Source organism: Oncorhynchus masou, chromosome 13 (genome assembly GCF_036934945.1).
Source record: "Oncorhynchus masou masou isolate Uvic2021 chromosome 13, UVic_Omas_1.1, whole genome shotgun sequence".
NCBI lineage: Eukaryota > Metazoa > Chordata > Actinopteri > Salmoniformes > Salmonidae > Oncorhynchus > Oncorhynchus masou.
In genome coordinates this window covers 2923954-2948953 of record NC_088224.1, presented here as the reverse complement: position 1 = coordinate 2948953, position 25000 = coordinate 2923954, and the positions used below count along the sequence as shown (strand labels likewise).

At 47.9% G+C, this 25000-nt stretch overlaps 1 protein-coding gene across 1 annotated transcript in view; it reads right to left on the bottom strand.

Annotated features, from left to right (window-relative positions):
• LOC135551653 (CUB and sushi domain-containing protein 2-like) overlaps positions 1-25000 on the bottom strand; it is a 947993-nt gene that overhangs the window by 86302 nt on the left and 836691 nt on the right. Inside the window, 6 exon segments of the mRNA XM_064982833.1 lie at positions 1584-1757; positions 3339-3527; positions 20946-21119; positions 22161-22334; positions 22579-22752; positions 24963-25000. The exon segment at positions 24963-25000 is cut by the window's right edge and continues 157 nt beyond it. Coding sequence (XP_064838905.1) covers positions 1584-1757; positions 3339-3527; positions 20946-21119; positions 22161-22334; positions 22579-22752; positions 24963-25000 — 923 coding nt within the window.

Genomic DNA, 25000 nt, shown 5'->3' with positions numbered 1-25000 from the left:
CTCCTCATATAGACAGCTCTGAGGCCCACACATCTCCTCATATAGACAGCTCTGAGACCCACACATCTCATATAGACAGCTCTGAGGCCCACACATCTCCTCATATAGACAGCTCTGAGACCCACACATCTCCTATAGACAGCTCTGAGACCCACACATCTCCTCATATAGACAGCTCTGAGGCCCACACATCTCATATAGACAGCTCTGAGGCCCACACATCTCCTCATATAGACAGCTCTGAGGCCCACACATCTCCTTGTACAGGCAGCGATGAGGCCCACACATCTCCTTGTACAGGCAGCGATGAGGCCCACACATCTCCTATAGACAGCTCTGAGGCCCTCACATCTCATATAGACAGCTCTGAGGACCACACATCTCATATAGACATATCTGAGGCCCACCCATTTCCTCATATAGACAGCTCTGAGGCCCACCCATCTCATATAGACAGCTCTGAGACCAACACAACTCCTCATATAGACAGCTCTGAGAGCCACACATCTCCTCATATAGACAGCTCTGAGACCCACACATCTCCTCATATAGACAGCTCTGAGAGCCACACATCTCCTCATATAGACAGCTCTGAGGCCCACACATCTCCTCGTATAGACAGCTCTGAGGCCCACACATCTCCTTGTACAGGCAGCGATGAGGCCCACACATCTCCTATAGACAGCTCTGAGGCCCACACATCTCCTCATATAGACAGCTCTGAGGCCCTCACATCTCATATAGACAGCTCTGAGACCCACACATCTCCTCATATAGACAGCTCTGAGGCCCACACATCTCCTCATATAGACAGCTCTGAGACCCACACATCTCATATAGACAGCTCTGAGGAACACACATCTCATATAGACAGCTCTGAGGACCACACATCTCATATAGACAGCTCTGAGGCCCACACATCTCCTCATATAGACAGCTCTGAGGCCCACACATCTCATATAGACAGCTCTGAGGCCCACACATCTCCTCATATAGACAGCTCTGAGACCCACACATCTCATATAGACAGCTCTGAGGCCCACACATCTCATATAGACAGCTCTGAGGCCCACACATCTCCTGTGTGTGTGTGTGTGTGTGTGTGTGTGTGTGTGTGTGTGTGTGTGTGTGTGTGTGTGTGTGTGTGTGTGTGTGTGTGTGTGTGTGTGTGTGTGTGTGTGGTGTGGTGTGGTGTGTGTGTGTGTGTGTGGTGTGTGGTGTGTGTGTGGTGTGGTGTGGTGTGGTGTGGTGTGTGGTGTGTGTGGTGTGGTGTGTGTGGTGTGTGTGGTGTGTGGTGTGTGGTGTGATGTGGTGTGTGTGTGGTGTGTGGTGTGTGTGGTGTGTGGTGTGGTGTGGTGTGGTGTGGTGTGGTGTGTGTGTGTGTGGTGTGTTGTGTGGTGTGTGTGTGTGTGGTGTGTGTGGTGTGGTGTGGTGTGGTGTGTGTGGTGTGGTGTGGTGTGGTGTGTGTGTGGTGTGGTGTGGTGTGTGTGTGTGTGGTGTGTTGTGGTGTGGTGTGGTGTGTGTGGTGTGTGTGTGTGTGTGTGGTGTGTGTGTGTGTGGTGTGTGTGTGGTGTGTTCCGTACCAGAGCAGTGTGGTAACGAGCCGCTCCACTGTCCACCCAGCTGACACGTGCGTGTCGTGTTACCGATCACCGTCCTCTGTCCAATACAGCTGAACCGAATCACCGAACCCACCGTCCGACGGTCACCGGAGATCTGGGCGTACGGGGGCATGCTGGGACGGTCGCACAACACCACTAACCAATCACAGGAGAGGAGAGAGAGAAATGGACCAATCAGAAGAGAACATAGAAAGATTCTGACCAATGTTACAATTTCTGTGCTGACATTTTCTATTTTCTAGCAAATATTCCTGGTTTACCTGTTCAACCTGGTATAATCAATGTAATTACTGTAACAAACTTCCTACAGTTCTCGTGAAGTAAGGCCTTCTGGGAAAGAACGTCAAGCAGTGTCTGGGTGCCTTTACAGGAGAACTGGGGCACAGAGCAGTGTACTTTAAAACGCAAGCGTGTGTGTTAATGGTGTGTGTGTGTTCATATCACATGGTGTGTGTGTTAATATCACATGCTGTGTATGTGTGTGTGTTAATGGTGTGTGTGTGTGTGTGTGTTAATATCACATGGTGTGTGTGTTAATATCACATGGTGTGTGTGTGTTAATATCACATGGTGTGTGTGTGTTAATATCACATGGTGTGTGTGTGTGTGTGTTAATATCACATGGTGTGTGTGTGTTAATATCACATGGTGTGTGTGTGTGTTAATATCACATGGTGTGTGTGTTAATATCACATGCTGTGTGTGTGTGTGTGTTAATATCACATGGTGTGTGTGTTAATATCTCATGGTGTGTGTGTGTTAACATCCCATGGTGTGTGTGTGTGTGTGTTAACATCCCATGGTGTGTGTGTTAATATCACATGGTGTGTGTGTGTGTGTGTGTTAATATCACATGGTGTGTGTGTGTTAACATCCCATGGTGTGTGTGTGTGTGTTAATATCACATGGTGTGTGTGTGTGTGTGTTAATATCACATGGTGTGTGTGTGTTAACATCCCATGGTGTGTGTGTGTGTGTGTTAATATCACATGGTGTGTGTGTTAATATCACATGGTGTGTGTATGTTAACATCCCATGGTGTGTGTGTGTGTGTTAATATCACATGGTGTGTGTGTGTGTGTTAATATCACATTGTGTGTGTGTGTGTTAATATCACATGGTGTGTGTGTGTGTGTGTGTTAATATCACATGGTGTGTGTGTGTGTTAATATCACATGGTGTGTGTGTGTTAATATCACATGGTGTGTGTGTGTTAATATCACATGGTGTGTGTGTTAATATCACATGGTGTGTGTTAATATCACATGGTGTGTGTGTGTGTGTGTGTTAATATCACATGGTGTGTGTGTGTGTTAATATCACATGGTGTGTGTGTGTGTGTGTTAATATCACATGGTGTGTGTGTGTTGTGTTAATATCACATGGTGTGTGTGTGTTAATATCACATGGTGTGTGTGTTAATATCACATGGTGTGTTTGTTAATATCACATGGTGTGTGTGTGTGTGTTAATATCACATGGTGTGTGTGTGTGTGTTAATATCACATGGTGTGTGTGTTAATATCACATGGTGTGTGTGTTAATATCACATGGTGTGTGTGTGTGTTAATATCACATGGTGTGTGTGTGTTAATATCACATGGTGTGTGTGTGTTAATATCACATGGTGTGTGTGTTAATATCACATGGTGTGTGTGTTAATATCACATGGTGTGTGTGTTAATGTCCCATGGTGTGTGTGTGTCTGGTACTCACACAGACACTTGGGCAGTGATCGGTCCCAGGTGCCGTCTCCCTGGCAGGACAGAGTGCTGGTTCCCAGTAGGTAGTAACCAGGGTTACAGCGGTAGGACACGGCGGTCTGGAAGCTGTAACGACCAGGGCCTTCAGACATCACCTGTCTGACGCTGTCCTCCACATGACCTGGCTCTGTGCAGTTCACAACTAGAGGACAGAGGGAGGGGGTTGGAGGGGGGGGTCAGAGGGAAGGGGTCAGAGGGAGGGGGTCAGAGTGAAGGGGTCAGAGGGAGGGGTCAGAGGGAGGGGTTAGAGGGAGGGGGTCAGAGGGAGGGGGTCAGAGTGAGGGGGTCAGAAGGAAGGGGGTCAGAGAGAAGGGGTCAGAGAGAGGGGGTCAAAGGAAGGGGGTCAGAGGGAAGGGGGTCAGAGGGAAGTGGTCAGAAGGAGGGGGTCAGAGGGAAGGGGTCAGAGAGAGGGGGTCAGAGGAAGGGGGTCAGAGGAAGGGGGTCAGATAAGAGGAGCTTTAAGAAGAGCTAATGTGTGTGTATACAAGCTGGAACACACACACACATACACACACACACACACACATACACACTTCAACATACTGTACATATGGGCTGTATGAGGCAGTGAAGCTGTTTACACTTTTCACTGGAAGGAAATTAGCCACTATCAATCCTTTCTCCTCCCAAAACACCCATCCACCCATCCATCCATCTCATTCATCCATCCATCCATTCATCCATCCATCCATCCATCCATCTCATTCATCCATCCATCCATTCATCCATCCATCCATCCATCCATCCATTCATCCATCCATCCATCCACCCATTCATCCATCCATCCATCCACCAATCCATCCATCCATCCATTCATCCATCCATCCATCTATCCACCCATCCATCCATCCATCCATCCATCTCATTCATCCATCCATCCATTCATCCATCCATCCATCCATCCATCTCATTCATCCACCCATCCATCCATCCATCCATCCATCTCATTCATCCATCCATCCATCCATTCATCCATCCATCCCATTCATCCATCCATCCATTCATTCATCCATCCATCCCATCCATCCATCCATCCATTCATCCATCCATTCATCCATCCATCCATCCATCCATCCATCTGTCCATCCATCCATCCATCCATCCATCCATCCATCCATCCATCCATCTGTCCATCCATTCATCCATCCATCTCATTCATCCATCCATCCATCCATACATCCATCCATCTCATTCATCCATCCTTCCATCCATCCATTCATCCATCCATCCATCCCATTCATCCATCCATCCATCCATCCCATTCATCCATCCATCCATCCCATTCATCCATCCATCCATTCATCCATCCATCCATCTCATTCATCCATCCATCCATCCATCCATTCATCCATCCATCCATCCATCCCATTCATCCATCCATCTCATTCATCCAGCCATCCATCCATCCCATTCATCCATCCACCCATCCATCCATCCATCCATTCATCCATCCATCTCATTCATCCATCCATCTCATTCATCCATCCATCCATCCATCCCATTCATCAATCCATCCATTCATCCATCCCAAATTTCCATCCATTCATCCATCACAAACACATGAAACAAATAGTGGGTTCATCAGAAGGCTGCTTCCTGCTGGCCCCTGTAGGGAAAAGATGATGGAGAAGAGGAAGGTATGGAGGGAGAGAGGGATGGATGGCAAGAACACAGCACCTCTGGGAAACACAAACACTGTTGTCAGTTTAACACCGGAGGGAGAGATTGATGGATCATGAGAGAACACAGGACCACTGAGAACGACAGACACCAGACAGAGGAAGGGAGGAAGGGAGGAGGGGGGAGGGAGGGATGGAGGGATAGGCAGAGAGACAGAGTGGAGAGGAAGAGAGGAGAGGACGAGAGAGAGTGGAGAGGAGGAGAGGAGGAGAGGAGAGGGTATAGACAGGGGGAGAGGAGGAGAGGAGGGGGTAGAGACAGTGTGGAGAGGAGGAGATGAGAGGGTAGAGACAGGGTGGAGAGGGGGAGAGGAGGAAACGAGGAGAGGGTAGAGACAGGGTGGAGAGGAGACGAGGAGAGGGTATAGACATGGTGGAGAGGAAGAGAGGAGAGGGTAGAGACAAGGTGGAGATGAGAAGAGGAGAGGGTATAGACAGAGTGGAGAGGAGGAGAGGAGAGGGTCGAGGCAGGGTAGAGAGGAGGAGAGGAGGAGACGAGGGGAGGAGAGGGTATAGACAGGGGGAGAGGAAGAGAGGAGGAGAGGAGAGGGTAGAGACAGGGGAGAGGAGGAGAGGAGGAGAGGAGAGGGTAAAGACATGGAGAGGAGGAGAGGAGAGGGTAGAGACAGGCTGGAGAGGAGGAAAGGAGGAGAGGAGGGGGTAGAGACAGGGTGGAGAGGAGGAGAGGAGGGGGTAGAGACAGGGTGGAGAGGAGGAGAGGAGGGGGTAGAGACAGGGTGGAGAGGAGGAGAGGAGGAGAGGTATGCTGGGTGTCTGAGGGTCACAGCTGTGTGACTTCACTGTCTGGACTGTCTGGACTGGGGTATGTGGTGCTGGGGTTTGGTGTGGCATTAATGAGTTCAATATTCACGTGGAGAAGTTCACAGACCCACTCCAAATGGCTTTCGAAGCCACCATTGACTCAGTGGGTTTTGTCCAACACATCTTGGGATCTACGCAATGCAACAATCAAACCCTGGACCCCCAGCTTCCAGTTGGCTCATTCATTCCCCCTTCCTGTCCCCTGCAACTTTCCCCCAGGTCGTTGTCATAATGAGCATGTGTTCTCACCCGGTGAGGATTGACTGTTCTGTAAAATAGACATAAATGTTTTCCCTGGATATCGCTCATCTTATTCCGTTTGCTTCCGTAAAGCCCAGCTCTGTGGAGCGAACGGTTTAACGTTGTCCCATGGACAGATACTCCAATCTCCGCTGTGGATCTTTGCTGCTCCTTCAGGGTTATCTTTGGTCTATTTGTTGCCTCTCTGATTAATGCCCTCCTTGCCTGGTCGGTGAGTGTTGTTGGGCGGCCATCTCTTAGCAGGTTTGTTGTGGTGCCATATTCTTTCCATTGTTTAATAATAGATTTAATGTTGCTCCGTGGGATGTTCAAAGTTTCTGATATTGTTTTATAACCCAACCCTGATCCCCACAACTTTGTCCCTGACCAGGTTGGAGAGCTCCTTGGTCTTCATGGTGCCCCTTGCTTAGTGGTGTTGCAGACTCTGGGGCCTTTCAGAACAAGCGTATACAGTATCACCAAAGTGAGTACACCCCTCACATTTTTGTAAATATTTGAGTATATCTTTTCATGTGACAACACTGAAGAAATTACACTTTGCTACAATGTAAAGTAGTGAGTGAACAGCTTGTATAACAGTGTAAATTTGCTGTCCCCTCAAAGTAACTCAACACACAGCTTCTTGGATATAGGGGGCGCTATTTAAATTTTTGGATGAAAAACGTTCCCATTTTAAACAAGATATTTTGTCACGAAAATATGCACAACTATGCATATAATTGACAGCTTTGGAAAGAAAACACTGATGTTTCCAAAACTGCAAAGATATTGTCTGTGAGTGCCACAGAACTGATGTTACAGAAAAAACCCAGATAAAAATCCAATCAGGAAGTGCCGCATTTTTTTAAATCGCCTCATGCCAATGACTCCTTATATGGCTGTGGGGGAGTTAGGAGTCAGCTTACGTTTTCCACGTTTTCCCCAAGGTGTCTGCAGCATTGTGACGTATTTGTAGTCATATCATTGGAAGATTGACCATAAGAGACTACATCTACCAGGTGGTCGCTTGGTGTCCTCCGTTGCACTTATTGCGTAATCTCCCGCTACAGTATTTTTCTGTTTGCTTCTGATGAGAAGCCAACTGCCACCACTGATAGATTATCGAATAGATATGTGAAAAACACCCTGAGGATTGATTCTAAACAACGTTTGCCATGTTTCTGTCGATATTATGGAGCTAATTTGGAAAAAAAGGCATTGGCATTGTAAGTGACTGCATTTTCCGGTATTTTTCTTAGCCAAATGTGATGAACAAAACGGAGCTATTTCGTCTACAAAATAATATTTTTGGAAAAAAATGAACATTTGCTATCTAACTGAGAGTCTCGTCATTGAAAACATCTGAAGTTCTTCAAAGGTAAATGATTTTATTTGAATGCTTTTCTTGTTTTTGTGAAAATGTTGCCTGCTGAATCCTAGGCTTAATGCTATGCTAGGCTATCAATACTCTTACACAAATGCTTGTGTAGCTTTGGTTGAAAAGCACATTTTGAAAATCTGAGATGACTGTGTTGTTAACAAAAGGCTAAGTTTGTGTTTCAATATATTTATTTCATTTCATTTGCGATATTCATGAATAGGAAACGTTGCGTTATGGTAATGAGCTTGAGGCTATGATTACGCTCCCGGATACGGGATTGCTCGACGCTCGAGGTTAATGTTTAAACCACTGGCAACAAAAGTGAGTACACCCCTAAGTGAAATTGTGCAAATTGGGCCCAAAGTGTCAATATTTTGTGTGACCACCATCATTTTCCAGCACTGCCTTAACCCTCTTGGGCATGGAGTTCACCAGAGCAGAGTGTATCCCAATCACATCAGAAGTAGTTAACCATGAAACACACCCACATTTCTCCTTCCCTGGAGATATCTTTATTCCTGTCTGTACGATGCACTGAGAACCCAGCTGGCTGTATGGATGGGGACAGTATATCCAGAGAGTTCTCTATTCCTGTCTGTACGATGCACTGAGAACCCAGCTGGCTGTATGGATGGGGACAATATATCCAGAGAGTTCTCTATTCCTGTCTGTACGATGCACTGAGAAGCCAGCTGGCTGTATGGATGGGGACAGTATATCCAGAGAGTTCTCTATTCCTGTCTGTATGATGCACTGAGAATCCAGCTGGCTGTATGGATGGGGACAGTATATCCGGAATATATTCTGTTTCACGGAATCATGAGCATGTTACAGTCCCTGATATCTCTCTGGAAAGAGATCCTTGCCTTGAGCTTGTCTATTTTATTATCCAGACGTTTGCGAGTAATATATCCACTCCGAAGCGGTGGACGGTGTGCCTCCTGAGTCGGACTAGAAGCCCACTTCTTCTCTGTACAGGACCAGTGATCTGTAAACTGCTCTGACAGCTGGTGCTTAGTGAGGGAGATGTGAGTCTCCAGTGTTCAATGATAGTTTTGGCAACTATGTCTGTGTTTTCTTTACCTGTTCACTATTTTCCCTTTTCTTTTACAGACGCGTGGCTGCTTCTAATGTATTGTACCCTGCACGCACAGCACGTGGAAATACAGGTCTCGGGCAGATTTTGGAACTGCCGATCTGCGGCTGGTTGATCCCTTGGCTTTTTGGGGGCCGGAGACATGGATCATAGTCTGAGAGTATCTGGTTGTCACGGCGCTGACAAATCCCTCCTCACCTCTTTTGACCCTTACCCACAATCAAATCAAATCAAATTTTATTTGTCACATACACATGGTTAGCAGATGTTAACTTCTTGAAACTCCCCATCCTGGATCCGGGTTTGTGACTAAAGCCTCAGGCTCATTAGCATAACGCAACGTTAACGATTTCTGAAAATCGCAAATAAAATGAAAATAATGCGCCTGCTCTCAAGCTTAGCCTTTTCTTAACAACACTGTCATCTCAGATTTTCAAAATATGCTTTTGAACCATAGAAATTGACTAATTTGTGTTCCGTTTTCTACATTGCGTCTGGCTACCGAAACGAACCGAAAATTCAGTCACCTACAACGTAAAACTTTTTCCGGATTAACTACATAATATCGACCGAAACATGGCAAACGTTGTTTGGAATCAGTCCTCAAGGTGTTTTTTCACATATCTCTTCATTGACATGCAATTCGTGGAAGCTTGCTTTCCTCTCTGTATCGCATGGAAAAATACTGGCAGGTGACTTTTGCGCACCAATTTCGGCGCAGGACACCGGGCGGACACGTGGTAAATGTGGTCTCTTATGGTCAATCTTCCAATGATCTGCCCACAAATACGTCACAATGCTGCAGACACCTTGGGGAAACGACAGAAAGGGTTGACTCACTCCTCTTGCATTCACAGCCATATAAGGAGACCATGGAAAACAGAGCCTCAAAAATCCTTGTCATTTCCTGGATGCCATCTCATCTTGGTTTTGCCTGAAGCTCACGTTCTAGGGGACGCACAGAGAATATCTTTGTATTTCTGGACACGTCAGAGTGTTTTCTTTCGAACGGTAGCAATTATATGCATAGTCGAGCATCTTTTTGTGACAAAATATCTTGTTTAAAACGGGAACGTTTTTCATCCAAAAATGAAATAGCGCCACCATAGATGTAAGAGGTTAATGCGAGTGTTTGCGAAATGCTTGTGCTTCTCGTTCCGACAATGCAGTAATAACCAACAAGTAATCTAACTAACAATTCCTAAACTACTGTCTTATACACAGTGTAACAACTCACTGACGATCATAAGTCATTAATAATTTGTAATAATTATAGGATAGAAGTGATTAATGGGAGTGAGAGAGAGATTGTGACGGATCATAAGGGCCGAGTGGTTATGGTTGGTTGGAAAGCGAGACAGAAAATGCAAGTAGTGATCAGAGACCTGGGGTGGGGTTGCAGTGAGATCAATAAGGAGAGCCACTAGTAAAGACGAGGTCAAGCGCATTGCCTGCTCTGTGAGCTGGAGGGGATTGTGATCATGAAGGTGAAGATGAATGAAGATCACAATAAATTAGAAGGGTTGCAGCAAAAAAATGGAGGAAAACGAAACTTCTGGCGTCAAAAACGACATCCCTTTTTTCCAAAACAGTTGAGCGTCTCTGACCAACTGTCTCACCAACTGTCTCCCCAACTTTCTCAGAACGATCTTCTTGACTCTAACCAGTCGGGCTTCAAGACGGGTCACCCCACCGCTCTTCTCTGTGTCATTGAGGCATTGAGGCACTCCAAACAGTCAAGCAGTTGACTCTCTCTCCTCTGTTCTCATCCTCCTAGATCTATCTGCTACTTCGACACTGTGAACCGTCTTTTCTCAGGGCTGGGCGTCTCAGGTTCTGCACACTTTTGGACTGCATCCTAGCTGACAGGTCACTCCTGTGATGTGGAGAGGATCTGGAGAGAGGATCTGTGAGGATCTGTGTCATGTGTTGTCATGTGTCACTGCCATGTTATGTTGTTGTCTTAGGTCGTTATGTTGTGGTGTCTCTCTTATCATGATGTGTGTTTTGTCCTATATATATATTATTTTATCCCAGCCCCCATCGCTGCAGGTGGCCCTTTGCCTTTTGGTAGGCCATGATTGTAAATAAGAATTTGTTAAGAAGAACTGACTTGCCTAGTTAAACAAATGTTATATAAAACATTTAAAAAGCTGGTGCTCTCATGCATGCTTCAGTGTCGCTTGCCTCAAAGAGTGCATAGAAGGCATATAGTCTGGTAGACTCGCGTCACTGGGCAGCTCATGGCTGGGTTTCTCTTTGTAATTCATGTTAGTTTGCCACGAGTGTCAGAACCGGTGTAGATTCCATCTTAGTCCTGTTTGCCTGTTTGATTGCTTGTTGGAGGTCATAACGGGGATTTCTTATAAGTGTCCAGATTAATGTTCCGCTCCTTGAAAGTAGCAGATCTACCCTTTAGCTCAGTGTGGATGTTGCCTGTATTCCATGGCTTCTGGTTGGGATATTTGCGTAAGGTCACTGAGGGGACGATGTCATTGATGCACTTATTGATGAAGCAGATGACTGATGTGGTAAACTCCTCAATGCCATTGGATGAATCCCAGAACATGTTCCAGTCTGTGACAGCGAAACAGTCCTGTACTTTAGCATCTGCCTCATCTGAACACTTCCATATTGAGCGAGACTGCTACTTCCTGATTTAGTTTTTGCTTGTAAGCAGGGATCTGGAGGATAGAGTTATGGTCAGATTTGCCAAATGGGGGGTGAAGGATTGCTTGGTATGCATCTATGTGTGTGGAATAAAGGTGGACTAGAGGTTTTTTTCCCTCGGAAATGAAATGCACATGTGAAATGAGGTAAAAACGGATTTAAGTTGAACAGGTTTATAGTCCCTGGACACTTCTGAATAACAGTTTTCTTATGGCCTTATACAGCTTATACAGCTTGTCTTTAGCGCCAGCATCGGTCTGTGGTGGTAAATAGACAGCTATGAAAAATAGAGATATACTCTCTTTGTAAACAGTGTGGTCAATAGCTTATCATGGCGTACTCTACCTCAGCAAAACCTTGGGATCACACAACAGCTGTTGTACTGGAGGCAGATGTTCTATCTTGACGATGGACCTGAAACCCGGCCAGATGCACGTTATCCATGTCGTTGTTCAGCCATGACCCGGTGAAAGATAAGATATGTCACGTTCTGAACATAGTTCTTTTGTGTTTTCTTTGTTTTAGTGTTGGTCAGGACGTGAGCTGAGTGGGCATTCTATGTTGTGTGTCTAGTTTTCCCGTTTCTATGTTTGGCCTGATATGGTTCTCAATCAGAGGCAGGTTTTAGTCATTGTCTCCCGCCTGTCCAGAGCTGCTAGAGTCTCCGCCTGTCCAGAGCTGCTAGAGTCTCCGCCTGTCCAGAGCTGCTAGAGTCTCCCGCCTGTCCAGAGCTGCTAGAGTCTCCGCCTGTCCTGAGCTGCTAGAGTCTCCCGCCTGTCCAGAGCCGCTAGAGTCTCCCCCCTGTCCAGAGCTGCTAGAGTCTCCCGCCTGTCCAGAGCTGCTAGAGTCTCCCCCCTGTCCAGAGCTGCTAGAGTCTCCCGCCTGTCCAGAGCTGCTAGAGTCTCCCGCCTGTCCAGAGCTGCTAGAGTCTCCCGCCTGTCCAGAGCTGCTAGAGTCTCCCGCCTGTCCAGAGCTGCTAGAGTCTCCCGCCTGTCCAGAGCTGCTAGAGTCTCCGCCTGTCCTGAGCCGCTAGAGTCTCCCCCCTGTCCAGAGCTGCTAGAGTCTCCCGCCTGTCCAGAGCTGCTAGAGTCTCCCCCCTGTCCAGAGCTGCTAGAGTCTCCCGCCTGTCCAGAGCTGCTAGAGTCTCCCGCCTGTCCAGAGCTGCTAGAGTCTCCCGCCTGTCCAGTGCTGCTAGAGTCTCCGCTTATCCTGAGCTGCTAGAGTCTCCCGCCTGTCCAGAGCCGCTAGAGTCTCCCCCCTGTCCAGAGCTGCTAGAGTCTCCCACCTGTCCAGAGCTGCTAGAGTCTCCCCCCTGTCCAGAGCTGCTAGAGTCTCCCGCCTGTCCAGAGCTGCTAGAATCTCCCGCCTGTCCTGAGCTGCTAGAGTCTCCCGCCTGTCCAGAGCTGCTAGAATCTCCCGCCTGTCCTGAGCTGCTAGAGTCTCCCGCCTGTCCAGAGCTGCTAGAATCTCCCGCCTGTCCTGAGCTGCTAGAGTCTCCCGCCTGTCCAGAGCTGCTAGAGTCTCCCGCCTGTCCAGAGCTGCTAGAGTCTCCGCCTGTCCTGAGCTGCTAGAGTCTCCCCCTGTCCAGAGCTGCTAGAGTCTCCCGCCTGTCCAGAGCTGCTAGAGTCTCCCGCCTGTCCAGAGCTGCTAGAGTCTCCGCCTGTCCTGAGCTGCTAGAGCCGCCAGTCTGTCCTGAGCCCTCAGTCAGCCAGGAGCTGGCAGAGCCATCAGTCAGCCAGGACCTGCCAGAGCCGTCAGCCAGCCAGTCCCGAGCTGCCCTTTAGTCCCGAGCTGCCCCTCAGTCCGGAGCTGCCCCTCAGTCCCGAGCTGCCCCTCAGACCTTAGCTGCCCCTCAGTCCCGAGCTGCCCCTCAGTCCCGAGCTGCCCCTCAGACCTTAGCTGCCCCTCAGTCCGGAGCTGCCCCTCAGTCCAGTGGAGTCTTTTAGTGCGGTTGCCAATCCTAGGTTGGCGGCGAGGGTCTCCTGCTTGTCCAGAGCTGCTAGAACCATATTTAGGTAGCCTGTTTTGTGTTGGGTTTTGTGGGTGGTTGTCTTCTGTCTGTGTCTATGCACCAGATAGGACTATTTCGGTTTTTGACATTTGTTGTTTTGATATTTTGTAGTGTTCACGTTTATGGTCTTTATTAAACATGTTGAACACTAACCACGCTGCACTTCGGTCCTTTGTCCAAAGACAATAAGATAAGATTTATATAAGATAAGATTTATATAAGATAAGATTTATATAAGATAAGATTTGACATTTTTGAAAGTCCCCGGTAGGATGGTCTCAAACGGAGCTCATCCCGTCTTAACCGTCTCATCTTTAACCCTTTTTGGGGACAGGATCGCTACCTCCTTAACCCTTTTTGGGGATCGCTTAACCCTCCTGTTGTGTTCGTTTCATGTTCATTAATTCTGTGTCCTCGGTCCAAAATGGCCACCCCATTATAGCTGATTATAAATACATAATAATATATATATTATCACCTAATGTTGTCATACATCTTTTTATTAACTTAAGTTCTTGTGAACATTACAAGTTTTGACCTTCTATTTGCTATTTATGGCCTGTAGGCCTCATTGACCTGAGCTCATACAACTAGTTTTTTAGAAATAAAAAAAGCATCATGTATGGATTATTTTGACTACAACAAATACTCAGATGAAACATGTTGTCACAGACGACTTCCTCCTCTAAAGCATCTTCACTGTCAGTTGTCTGGCCTCTCTCCTCTTCACCAGTGATCAAAGATACAATCAAGAGCCTTACATACAGTATATCATTTGGTCATTTTACCTTTATTTAACTAGGCAAGTCAGTTAATAAAAAACAAATTATTTTATTCAATTTTCAATGAAGGCCTAGGAACAGTGGGTTAACTGCCTGTTCAGGGGCAGAATGACAGATTTGTACCTTGGGGATATGAACTTGCAAACTTTCGGTTATGAGTCCAACGCTCTAACCACTAGGCTACCCTGCCGCCCCGGCAGAATGAATCATGAGCAAGGCCTCAAAAAAGCTTTATATTCCAGAGCTGTGAGAAAGTTCAATATATTATTGAAACAATGTTGTGATTGTTTGTTAGAATGCCAACAGGTGTGGTTCCCGTGGGGAAAGATTCTATTGGGGAAAGGTTGCTGTGGGGGTTGCCATGGAAGTCAAGAAGGGGAGTGAGGTGTTTGTGTGTGTGTGCATGCTCGCTCAAACACACATGCATGTGGGGTGTGGGAGAGGAAGTGTGTACATCTGATACATGGGCATGTGCCTGAACTCAATTTATAGACTAATTGTAGTTTCACTCATTCATGTCTATTGACCGGTCATTTTTTAACCGTTAACAAAACAGGTGTACAAAAGTTAAATAAAACACCCAAAATTAAATGAAAATCATCAAAATATATTTTGTGTGTTCAGATGCCCTGTGTGGACAAAGTCATGAAACCTGATGAAAATCAGATTAAATGAACTACACTTTTTCAGAGAGAAAACGTGCAAATCGGTCCAATTCGACCTTGAACACAGCAGGAGGGTTAACCTCAGTCTACACGATGGCCAGTAGAACAGATGGTAGAGTTACCCACCCGGATCTGCGAATGACGGGGCGTTTGTTCCGGAAGCAGCACTAAATCTTTCTCCTTGCTCTAATAGAACTGTTATGTGCCTGCTAAATGCCTGTGTATAATATTAATGAACTCCTTTAAAAGCTTCTTCTTCCATGCAAGAAACGCGGCCAAAACAGCTACATCATCCTCAAATACCCTACACAACACTAAATCACCCACAGATAGCTGCGATAATGTTCTTCTATATATATATTTTTTTTAAACGCTGACCTTTAGCGCATATAATTTACAACCTGAGGTGGTAATCATCATTTATATACTCTATACATGTCACTGTTTAGCATAAACTAGCATAAGGCTTCTGATTAGGCTTCACAATGACTACATATTGTCTAGTGTCCTATGAGCAAGGGGCTGAAGTAACGGAGGGAGAGAGAGAGAGAGAGAGAGAGAGAGAGAGAGAGAGAGAGAGAGAGAGGGGGAGAGAGAGAGAGACAGAGGGAGAGATAGAGAGAGACAGAGAGAGAGAGAGAGAGAGAGAGAGAGAGAGGGAGAGAGGGAGAGAGGGAGAGAGACAGAGAGAGAGAGAGGGGAGAGAGAGACAGAGAGAGACAGAGGGAGAGAGAGAGAGACAGAGAGAGAGAGAGAGAGAGAGAGAGAGGGGGAGAGAGAGAGACAGAGGGAGAGATAGAGAGAGACAGAGAGAGAGAGAGAGAGAGGGAGAGAGAGAGGGAGAGAGGGAGAGAGGGAGAGAGACAGAGAGAGAGAGAGGGGAGAGAGAGAGAGAGAGAGAGAGAGAGAGAGAGAGAGAGAGACAGAGAGAGAGAGAGAGAGAGACAGAGAGAGAGAGAGAGAGAGAGAGAGACAGAGAGAGAGAGAGAGACAGAGAGAGAGAGAGACAGAGAGAGAGAGAGAGACAGAGAGAGAGAGAGAGAGACAGAGAGAGAGAGAGAGAGACAGAGAGAGAGAGAGAGAGAGAGAGAGAGAGAGAGAGAGAGAGAGAGAGAGAGAGAGAGAGAGAGAGAGAGAGAGAGAGAGAGAGAGAGAGAGAGAGAGAGAGAGAGAGAGAGAGAGAGAGAGGCAGAAGTGATTAATCTCATCCCTGGGCGTCTCACCAGAACATCGCCCACCAAGCTAGCTTGGAATACCATGCTATTGTTTGAGGAGAGAATTTTGAACATGAAAAGTTATTAATAAGCAAATTAGGCATATTTTTGGGCAGTCTTGATAAAACATTTTGAACAGAAATGCAATGGTTCATTATGGCCTTTCTCTTGCATTTAAAAAATGATGGTACAAAAAATTTAGTTTTTCTTTGTTTTATCTTTTACCAGATCCATTGTGTTATATTCTCCTACATTTATTTCACATTTCAAAAGTGTTTACTTTCAAATGGTACCAAAATATGCATATCCTTCAGGGCCTGAGCTACAGGCTGTTAGATTTCATTTTAGGAGAACATTGAAAGAAAGGGGTGACTCCTAAAGAGGGTTCAAGGGCTTTATTGACAATGGAAACATATGTTTACATTGCCGATAAAACAAGTGAAATAGATAATAAACAAAAGTGAAATAAACAATAAATATCAACAGTAAACAGTGGGAGGTGGGAGTGGGAGGCCCCGGTGCACAACTGAGCAAGAGGACAAGTACATTAGAGTGTCTACTTTGAGAAACAGACGCCACACAAGTCCTCAACTGGAAGCTTCATTAAATAGTACCCGCAAAACACCAGTCTCAAAGTCAACAGTGTAGAGGCGACTCCTGGATGCTGGCATTCTAGGCACAGTTCCTCTGTCCAGTCTCAACGTCAACAGTGAATAGGCGACCTCGGGATGCTGGCCTTCTAGGCAGAGTTCCTCTGTCCAGTCTCAATGTCAACAGTGAAGAGGCGACTCTGGGATGCTGGCCTTCTAGGCAGAGTTCCTCTGTCCAGTCTCAACGTCAACAGTGAAGAGGCGACTCTGGGATGCTGGCCTTCTAGGCAGCGTTCCTCTGTCCAGTGTCTGTGTTCTTTTGCCCATCTTAATATTTTCATTTTATTGGCCAGACTGAGATATGGCTTTTTCTTTGCAACTATGTCTATAACTTCCATAGATCTCAGAGATAGCCTATAGGTCTATAACTTCCATAGATCTCAGAGATAGCCTATAGGTCAATGTGGCAGTAGGTCTTTATCTGCTCAATGTCAACTAAGTCCAAATAGAATAAAGCATAAAGCCAACAAATGAATACGGGTTATTTCATGAATCTCTCTCCTCGCTGAAATGGGAGATTTATCAAATAAACAATCAAAAGGGCATACAAATCACACAATGAAACAATAACAATGCTGGAATTGGTAAGAGACAGATGTGCCATTCTGGAGAGAGACTGGCCTATATTTTCACCTCTCCCCTTCTTCCTGTCTCAACAAGCCACATCATCTTCAAACATATTTAAGATGTTTTTTAACTGACAGCAGCAACTCAGTAATCAGCCTGTTGTCCGCTGTCCAAGCAAGCCGACGAGCTGCTGTCTGCAGCCCTCTGTCCAAGCAAGCCGACGAGCTGCTGTCTGCAGCCTACTGTCCAAGCAAGCCGACGAGCTGCTGTCTGCAGCCCTCTGTCCAAGTAAGCTGACGAGCTGCTGTCTGCAGCCTGCTGTCCAAGCAAGCCGACGAGCTGCTGTCTGCAGCCTACTGTCCAAGCAAGCCGACGAGCTGCTGTCTGCAGCCTACTGTCCAAGCAAGCCGACGAGCTGCTGTCTGCAGCCCTCTGTCCAAGCAAGCCGACGAGCTGCTGTCTGCAGCCTACTGTCCAAGCAAGCCGACGAGCTGCTGTCTGCAGCCTACTGTCCAAGCAAGCCGACGAGCTGCTGTCTGCAGCCCTCTGTCCAAGCAAGCCGACGAGCTGCTGTCTGCAGCCTACTGTCCAAGCAAGCCGACGAGCTGCTGTCTGCAGCCTACTGTCCAAGCAAGCCGACGAGCTGCTGTCTGCAGCCCTCTGTCCAAGCAAGCCGACGAGCTGCTGTCTGCAGCCCGCTGTCCAAGCAAGCCGACGAGCTGCTGTCTGCAGCCCGCTGTCCAAGCAAGCCGACGAGCTGCTGTCTGCAGCCCGCTGTCCAAGCAAGCCGACGAGCTGCTGTCTGCAGCCTACTGTCCAAGCAAGCCGACGAGCTGCTGTCTGCAGCCTGCTGTCCAAGCAAGCCGACGAGCTGCTGTCTGCAGCCCGCTGTCCAAGCAAGCCGACGAGCTGCTGTCTGCAGCCCGCTGTCCAAGCAAGCCGACGAGCTGCTGTCTGCAGCCTGCTGTCCAAGCAAGCCGACGAGCTGCTGTCTGCAGCCTGCTGTCCAAGCAAGCCGACGAGCTGCTGTCTGCAGCCCGCTGTCCAAGCAAGCCGACGAGCTGCTGTCTGCAGCCTGCTGTCCAAGCAAGCCGACGAGCTGCTGTCTGCAGCCTGCTGTCCAAGCAAGCCGACGAGCTGCTGTCTGCAGCCTGCTGTCCAAGCAAGCCGACGAGCTGCTGTCTGCAGCCCGCTGTCCAAGCAAGCTGACGAGCTGCTGTCTGCAGCCTGCTGTCCAAGCAAGCCGACGAGCTGCTGTCTGCAGCCTGCTGTCCAAGCAAGCCGACGAGCTGCTGTCTGCAGCCTGCTGTCCAAGCAAGCCGACGAGCTGCTGTCTGCAGCCTGCTGTCCAAGCAAGCCGACGAGCTTGGGATATGAAACAATACACAGCTATTCATTTTTAACAATAGCTAATGATTCTTGATTCCTCTGTGGCTAAATCATGTTGATTTTGAAGGATTTCATGTACACTGATCAAAAAAATAAAGGGAACACTTAAACAACACAATGTAACTCGAAGTCAATCACACTTCTGTGAAATCAAACTGTCCACTTAGGAAGCAACACTGATTGACAATACATTTCACATGCTGTTGTGCAAATGGAATAGACAACAGGTGGAAATTATAGGCAAGACACCCCCAATAAAGGAGTGGTTCTGCAGGTGGTGACCACAGACCACTTCTCAGTTCCTATGCTTCCTGGCTGATGTTTTGGTCACTTTTGAATGCTGGCGGTGCTTTCACTCTAGTGGTAGCATGAGACGGAGTCTACAACCCACACAAGTGGCTCAGGTAGTGCAGCTCATCCAGGATTTCACATCAATGCGAGCTGTGGCAAGAAGGTTTTCTGTGTCTGTCAGCGTAGTGTCCAGAGCATGGAGGCGCTACCAGGAGACAGGCCAGTACATCAGGAGATGTGGAGGAGGCCGTAGGAGGGCAACAACCCAGCAGCAGGACCGCTACCTCCGCCTTTGTGCAAGGAGGAGCAGGAGGAGCACTGCAGAGTCCTGCAAAATCACCTCCAGCAGGCCACAAATGTGCATGTGTCTGCTCAAACGGTCAGAAACAGACTCCATGAGGGTGGTATGAGGGCCTGACGTCCACAGGTGGGGGTTGTGCTTACAGCCCAACACCGTGCAGGCCGTTTGGCATTTGCCAGAGAACACCAAGATTGGCAAATTCGCCACTGGCGCCCTGTGCTCTTCACAGATGAAAGCAGGTTCACACTGAGCACATGTGACAGACGTGACAGAGTCTGGAGACGCCGTGGAGAACGTTCTGCTGCCTGCAACATCCTCCAGCATGACTGGTTTGGCGGTGGGTCAGTCATAGTGTGGGGTGGCATTTCTTTGGGGGGCCGCACAGCCCTCCATGTGCTCGCCAGAGGTAGCTTGACTGCCATTAGGTACCAAGATGAGATCCTCAGACCCCTTGTGAGACCATATGCTGGTGCGGTTGGCCCTGGGTTCCTCCTAATGCAAGACAATACTAGACCTCATGTGGCTAGAGTGTGTCAGCAGTTCCTGCAAGAGGAAGGCATTGATGTTATGGACTGGCCCGCCCGTTCCCCAGACCTGAATCCAATTGAGCACATCTGGGACATCATGTCTCGCTCTATCCACCAACGCCACGTTGCACCACAGACTGCCCAGGAGTTGGCAGATGCTTTAGTCCAGGTCTGGGAGGAGATCCCTCAGGAGACCATCCGCCACCTCATCAGGAGCATGCCCAGGCGTTGTAGGGAGGTCATACAGGCACTTGGAGGCCACACACACTACTGAGCCTCATTTTGACTTGTTTTAAGGACATTACATCAAAGTTGGATCAGCCTGTAGTGTGGTTTTCCACACTAATCCAGACCTCCATGGTTGATACATTTGATTTCCATTGATCATTTTTGTGTGATTTTGTTGTCAGCACATTCAACTATGTAAAGAAAAAAGTATTTAATAAGAATATTTCATATTTCAATAAGAATATTTCATTGTGTTCACTTTATTTTGGTGTTATCCCAGGGGTTCTGTCTAGAATGGTGTTATCCCAGGGGTTCTGTCTAGAATGGTGTTATCCCAGGGGTTCTGTCTAGAATGGTGTTATCCCAGGGGTTCTGTCTAGAATGGTGTTATCCCAGGGGTTCTGTCTAGAATGGTGTTATCCCACGGGTTCTGTCTAGAATGGTGTTATCCCAGGGGTTCTGTCTAGAATGGTGTTATCCGGCGAATTGCATTTTGCCAAATGTTTGAAAGTGCTGTTTTATTGGCTGGTTCATTAGAGGAGTTGGGTGTTGTGTTCAGATGAATTACTGATTTCTGTGTCTGTGAGCACAGTGGACGACCTGATGGATTCAGCACCTAATGCGTATGGGTCTGGTACATTTCTCTAATGGCCGGTAAACTCTAATCTTACCGGTCACGTTATCCAGGACAAATCTTCCTTACAAAAACCCTGAATCGCACACATCCACTCACATTGAAAAACTGGTACAAAAATACCCACCCACACACACACAGCTACACACACAGCTACACACACAGCTACACAACTACACATACACACACACAAAACTACACAACTACACACACATACACATACACAGCTACACAACTAACACATACACAGCTACACACACACAGCTACACACAAACATACACAACTACACATAAACAACTACACACACACACACACACACACACACACACAAAAACTACACACACATACACAGCTACACACACACACACACACACACACACACACAAACACGCTTCTCGGCCCCCAGACCTACTTTTACACTTGGGTAGGGTGTTGCTCCACTGTCCGTTGGACTGGCAGAGAGACTCCACCACCCCCTGCAGGATGTACCCAGAGTGGCACAGGAAGTGCACCACGCTGTTCAGGTTGAACTGTGTTCCCTGGGTAACGCCAAAGGTAGGGTTGCCCGGGTGACCGCATGTGATTGCTACGGACATAAATAAGACAGAAATATCCATCACTATCAATGAACCTGAAATCAACTGTCAACACGAGCCAAAAACACATACATTATAGGACGACCAAAGACTACAAGCCCCCAATAGGACAACCCAAGACTACAAGCCCCCAATAGGACAACCCAAGACTACAAGCCCCCAATAGGACAACCCAAGACTACAAGCCCCCAATAGGACAACCCAAGACTACAAGCCCCCAATAGGACAACCCAAGACTACAAGCCCCCAATAGGACAACCCAAGACTACAAGCCCACAATAGGACGACCCAAGACTACAAGCCCCCAATAGGACAACCCAAGACTACAAGCCCCCAATAGGACAACCCAAGACTACAAGCCCACAATAGGACAACCCAAGACTACAAGCCCACAATAGGACGACCCAAGACTACAAGCCCCTAGGACAACCCAAGACTACAAGCCCCCAATAGGACAACCCAAGACTACAAGCCCCCAATAGGACAACCCAAGACTACAAGCCCCCAATAGGACAACCCAAGACTACAAGCCCACAATAGGACAACCCAAGACTACAAGCCCCCAATAGGACAACCCAAGACTACAAGCCCACAATAGGACAACCCAAGACTACAAGCCCCCAATAGGACAACCCAAGACTACAAGCCCACAATAGGACAACCCAAGACTACAAGCCCCCAATAGGACAACCCAAGACTACAAGCCCACAATAGGACGACCCAAGACTACAAGCCCCCAATAGGACAACCCAAGACTACAAGCCCCCAATAGGACGACCCAAGACTACAAGCCCCAAATAGGACAACCCAAGACTACATTTACCTCATAGCCACTATCTATGGGTACTGTTTAACCCATATCATAGCCACTATCTCTAGGTACTGTTTAACCCATATCATAGCCACTATCTCTGGGTACTGTTTAACCCATATCATAGCCACTATCTCTGGGTACTGTTTAACCCATATCATAGCCACTATCTCTGGGTACGGTTTAACCCATATCATAGCCATTATCTCTGGGTACTTACGGACACAGACAGGGGTGCGCCCAGACCAGCGGTGGTCCTGTTCACAGATGCGTACAGACACCCCGATGAGTCTGAATCCCGGGTTACACTGGTAGACCACACTACCTCTGTAGTTATAGTTCTCTCCTATGATCTGACCATTCACTATCGGTTCTGGGGTACCGCAGTGACCCGCTAGAGACGAGGGACAGAACAGAGAGAGACGAAGGATACAGTCACATATGCATACAGGGATATATTCTGTTTGTCATAAATATGTCCTACATTTATAGCCTTAGTAAAACACAATGGTTGACCAAACACGATGTCTGGTTCTTCGTGAAAATAGCTTTAATGTTAAGAGAAGCTGAAATACAAAATGGGATTGAACTCGTTCAATTTGTTTGTAACTGTCTCGAGCTGGTTCTGGTTCTCTTACCGAGACACTGGACCTGAGATCCACTCCAGAGGCCATTGGACAAGCACTCTCTGACCCGGGAACCAACCAGCGTATAGCCTGTGTTACAGGAGAAGATGGCTGTCGCTCCGAACACCGTCAGCGTCCCGATCTTATTACCATTCGGAGGAGTGCCCAGGTCCCCACAGGAGATTACTGAGGAGGAGAGGAGAGGAGAGGAGAGGAGAGGAGAGGAGATGAGAGGAGAGGAGAGGAGGAGAGGAGAGGAGAGGAGAGGAGGGGAGAGGAGAGGAGAGGGAGAGGAGAGGAGAGGAGAGGAGAGGAGAGGAGATGAGAGGAGAGGAGAGGAGAGGAGAGGAGAGGAGAGGAGAGGAGGGGAGGAGAGGAGAGGAGGAGATGTGAGGAGAGGAGATGGGAGGTGTGGAAAAGGGAGGAGAGGAGGGAAGAGGAGGGGAGGAGAGGAGAGGAGGAGATGGGAGGTGTGGAAAAGGGAGGAGAGGAGGGAAGAGGAGGGGAGGAGAAGAGATGGGTGGAGTGGAAAAGGGAGGAGAAAAGAAGGGAGGAGAGGAGAGGAGAGTAGGGGAGGAGAGGAGATGGGAGGAGAGGAGATGGGAGGATAGGAGAGGAGGGGAGAGGAGAGGAGAGGAGAGGAGAGGAGGGAGGAGTGGAAAAGGGAGGAGAGGAGGGTAGAGGAGGGGAGGAGAGGAGAGGAGGAGATGTGAGGAGAGGAGATGGGAGGAGAGGAGATGGGAGGAGAGGAGAGGAGGGGAGGAGAAGAGATGGGTGGAGTGGAAAAGGGAGGAGAAAAGAAGGGAGGAGAGGAGAGGAGAGTAGGGGAGGAGAGGAGATGGGAGGAGAGGAGATGGGAGGAGAGGAGGGGAGAGGAGAGGAGAGGAGAGGAGAGGAGAGGAGAGGAGAGGAGGAGTGGAAAAGGGAGGAGAGGAGAGGAGAAGGAGAGGAGATGAGAGGAGAAGGAGGTGAGGAGAAGAGAGGAGAGGAGAGGAAATGGGAGGAGTGGAAAAGGGTGGATAGGAGAGGAGAGGAGAGGAGATGAGGGGAGGGGAGGAGAGGAGAGGAGTGGAGAGGAGATGGGAGGAGTGGAAAAGGAGGAGAGGAGAAGAGAAGGGAGGAGAGGAGATGGGAGGAGTGGAAAAAGGAAGAGAAAGGAGGAGAGGAGGGGGGAGAACGGAGGAGAGGAGGGGAAGAGAGGAGAGGAGAGGAGAGGAGAGGAGAGGAGAGGTGGGGAGGAGAGGTGTGGAGAGGAGATGAGATGAGATGGGAGGAATGGAAAAGGGAGGAGAGGAGAAGAGAAGGGAGGAGAGGAGATGAGAGGAGAGGAAAGGAGAGGAGAGGAAAGGAGTGGAAAGGAGAGGAGAGGAGAGGAGAGGAGAGGAGAGGAAAGGAGAGGAAAGGAGAGGAAAGGAAAGGAAAGGAAAGGAGAGGAGAAGAGAGGAGATGAGATGAGATGAGAGGAGAGGAGGGGAGGGACACATTCATATTTTCAACTTAGTTTATTTCATTTGGGAAATGGTTTTGATGTCATTCTTTTTGTTGGATGAAGGTTTCCTCTCTGTGTTCATCAAGGCCAATCTTTCTCTCTCTCCTCTCTGTGTTTATCAATGTCTAATATTTATCTCTCTCCTCTCTGTGTTCATCAAGGCTAATCTTTCTCTCTCTCCTCTCTGTGTTCATCAAGGCTAATCTTTCTCTCTCTCCTCTGCGTTCATCAAGGCCAATCTTTCTCTCTCTACTCACTGGGTTCATCAAGGCCAATCTCTCTCTCCCTCCTCTCTGTGTTCATCAAGGCTTATCGTTCTCTCTCTGCGTTCATCAAGGCTAATCTTTCTCTCTCTCCTCTGCGTTCAACAAGGCTAATCTTTCTCTCTCTCCTCTCTCAACAGAAACCCATTGATCAGGTGAATTAGCATTGATAACGATTTCCATGGTAACTGTAATTGTGAACAAGCGAAATCTTTCTCTCTCTGCGTTCATCAAGGCTAATCTTTCTCTCTCTGTGTTCATCAAGGCCAATATTTCTCTCTCTGCGTTCATCAAGGCCAATCTTTCTCTCTCTTCGTTCATCAAGGCCAATCTTTCTCTCTCTGCATTCATCAAGGCTAATCTTTCTCTCTCCCCTCTCTGTGTTCATCAAGGCTAATCTTTCTCTCTCTGCGTTCATCAAGGCTAATCTTTCTCTCTCTCCTCTGCGTTCAACAAGGCTAATCTTTCTCTCTCTCCTCTCTCAACAGAAACCCATTGATCAGGTGAATTAGCATTGATAACGATTTCCATGGTAACTGTAATTGTGAACAAGCGAAATCAACTAAAGCATAACTTGGTTGAAAATAAAATGGCCAATTTTACAGCTCTACAATGCGTTGTGGAAGATGTAGATTCCGACTCACTCTCGCAGGCCGGCCGGGGCGCTGGGTAGTCCCAGGTG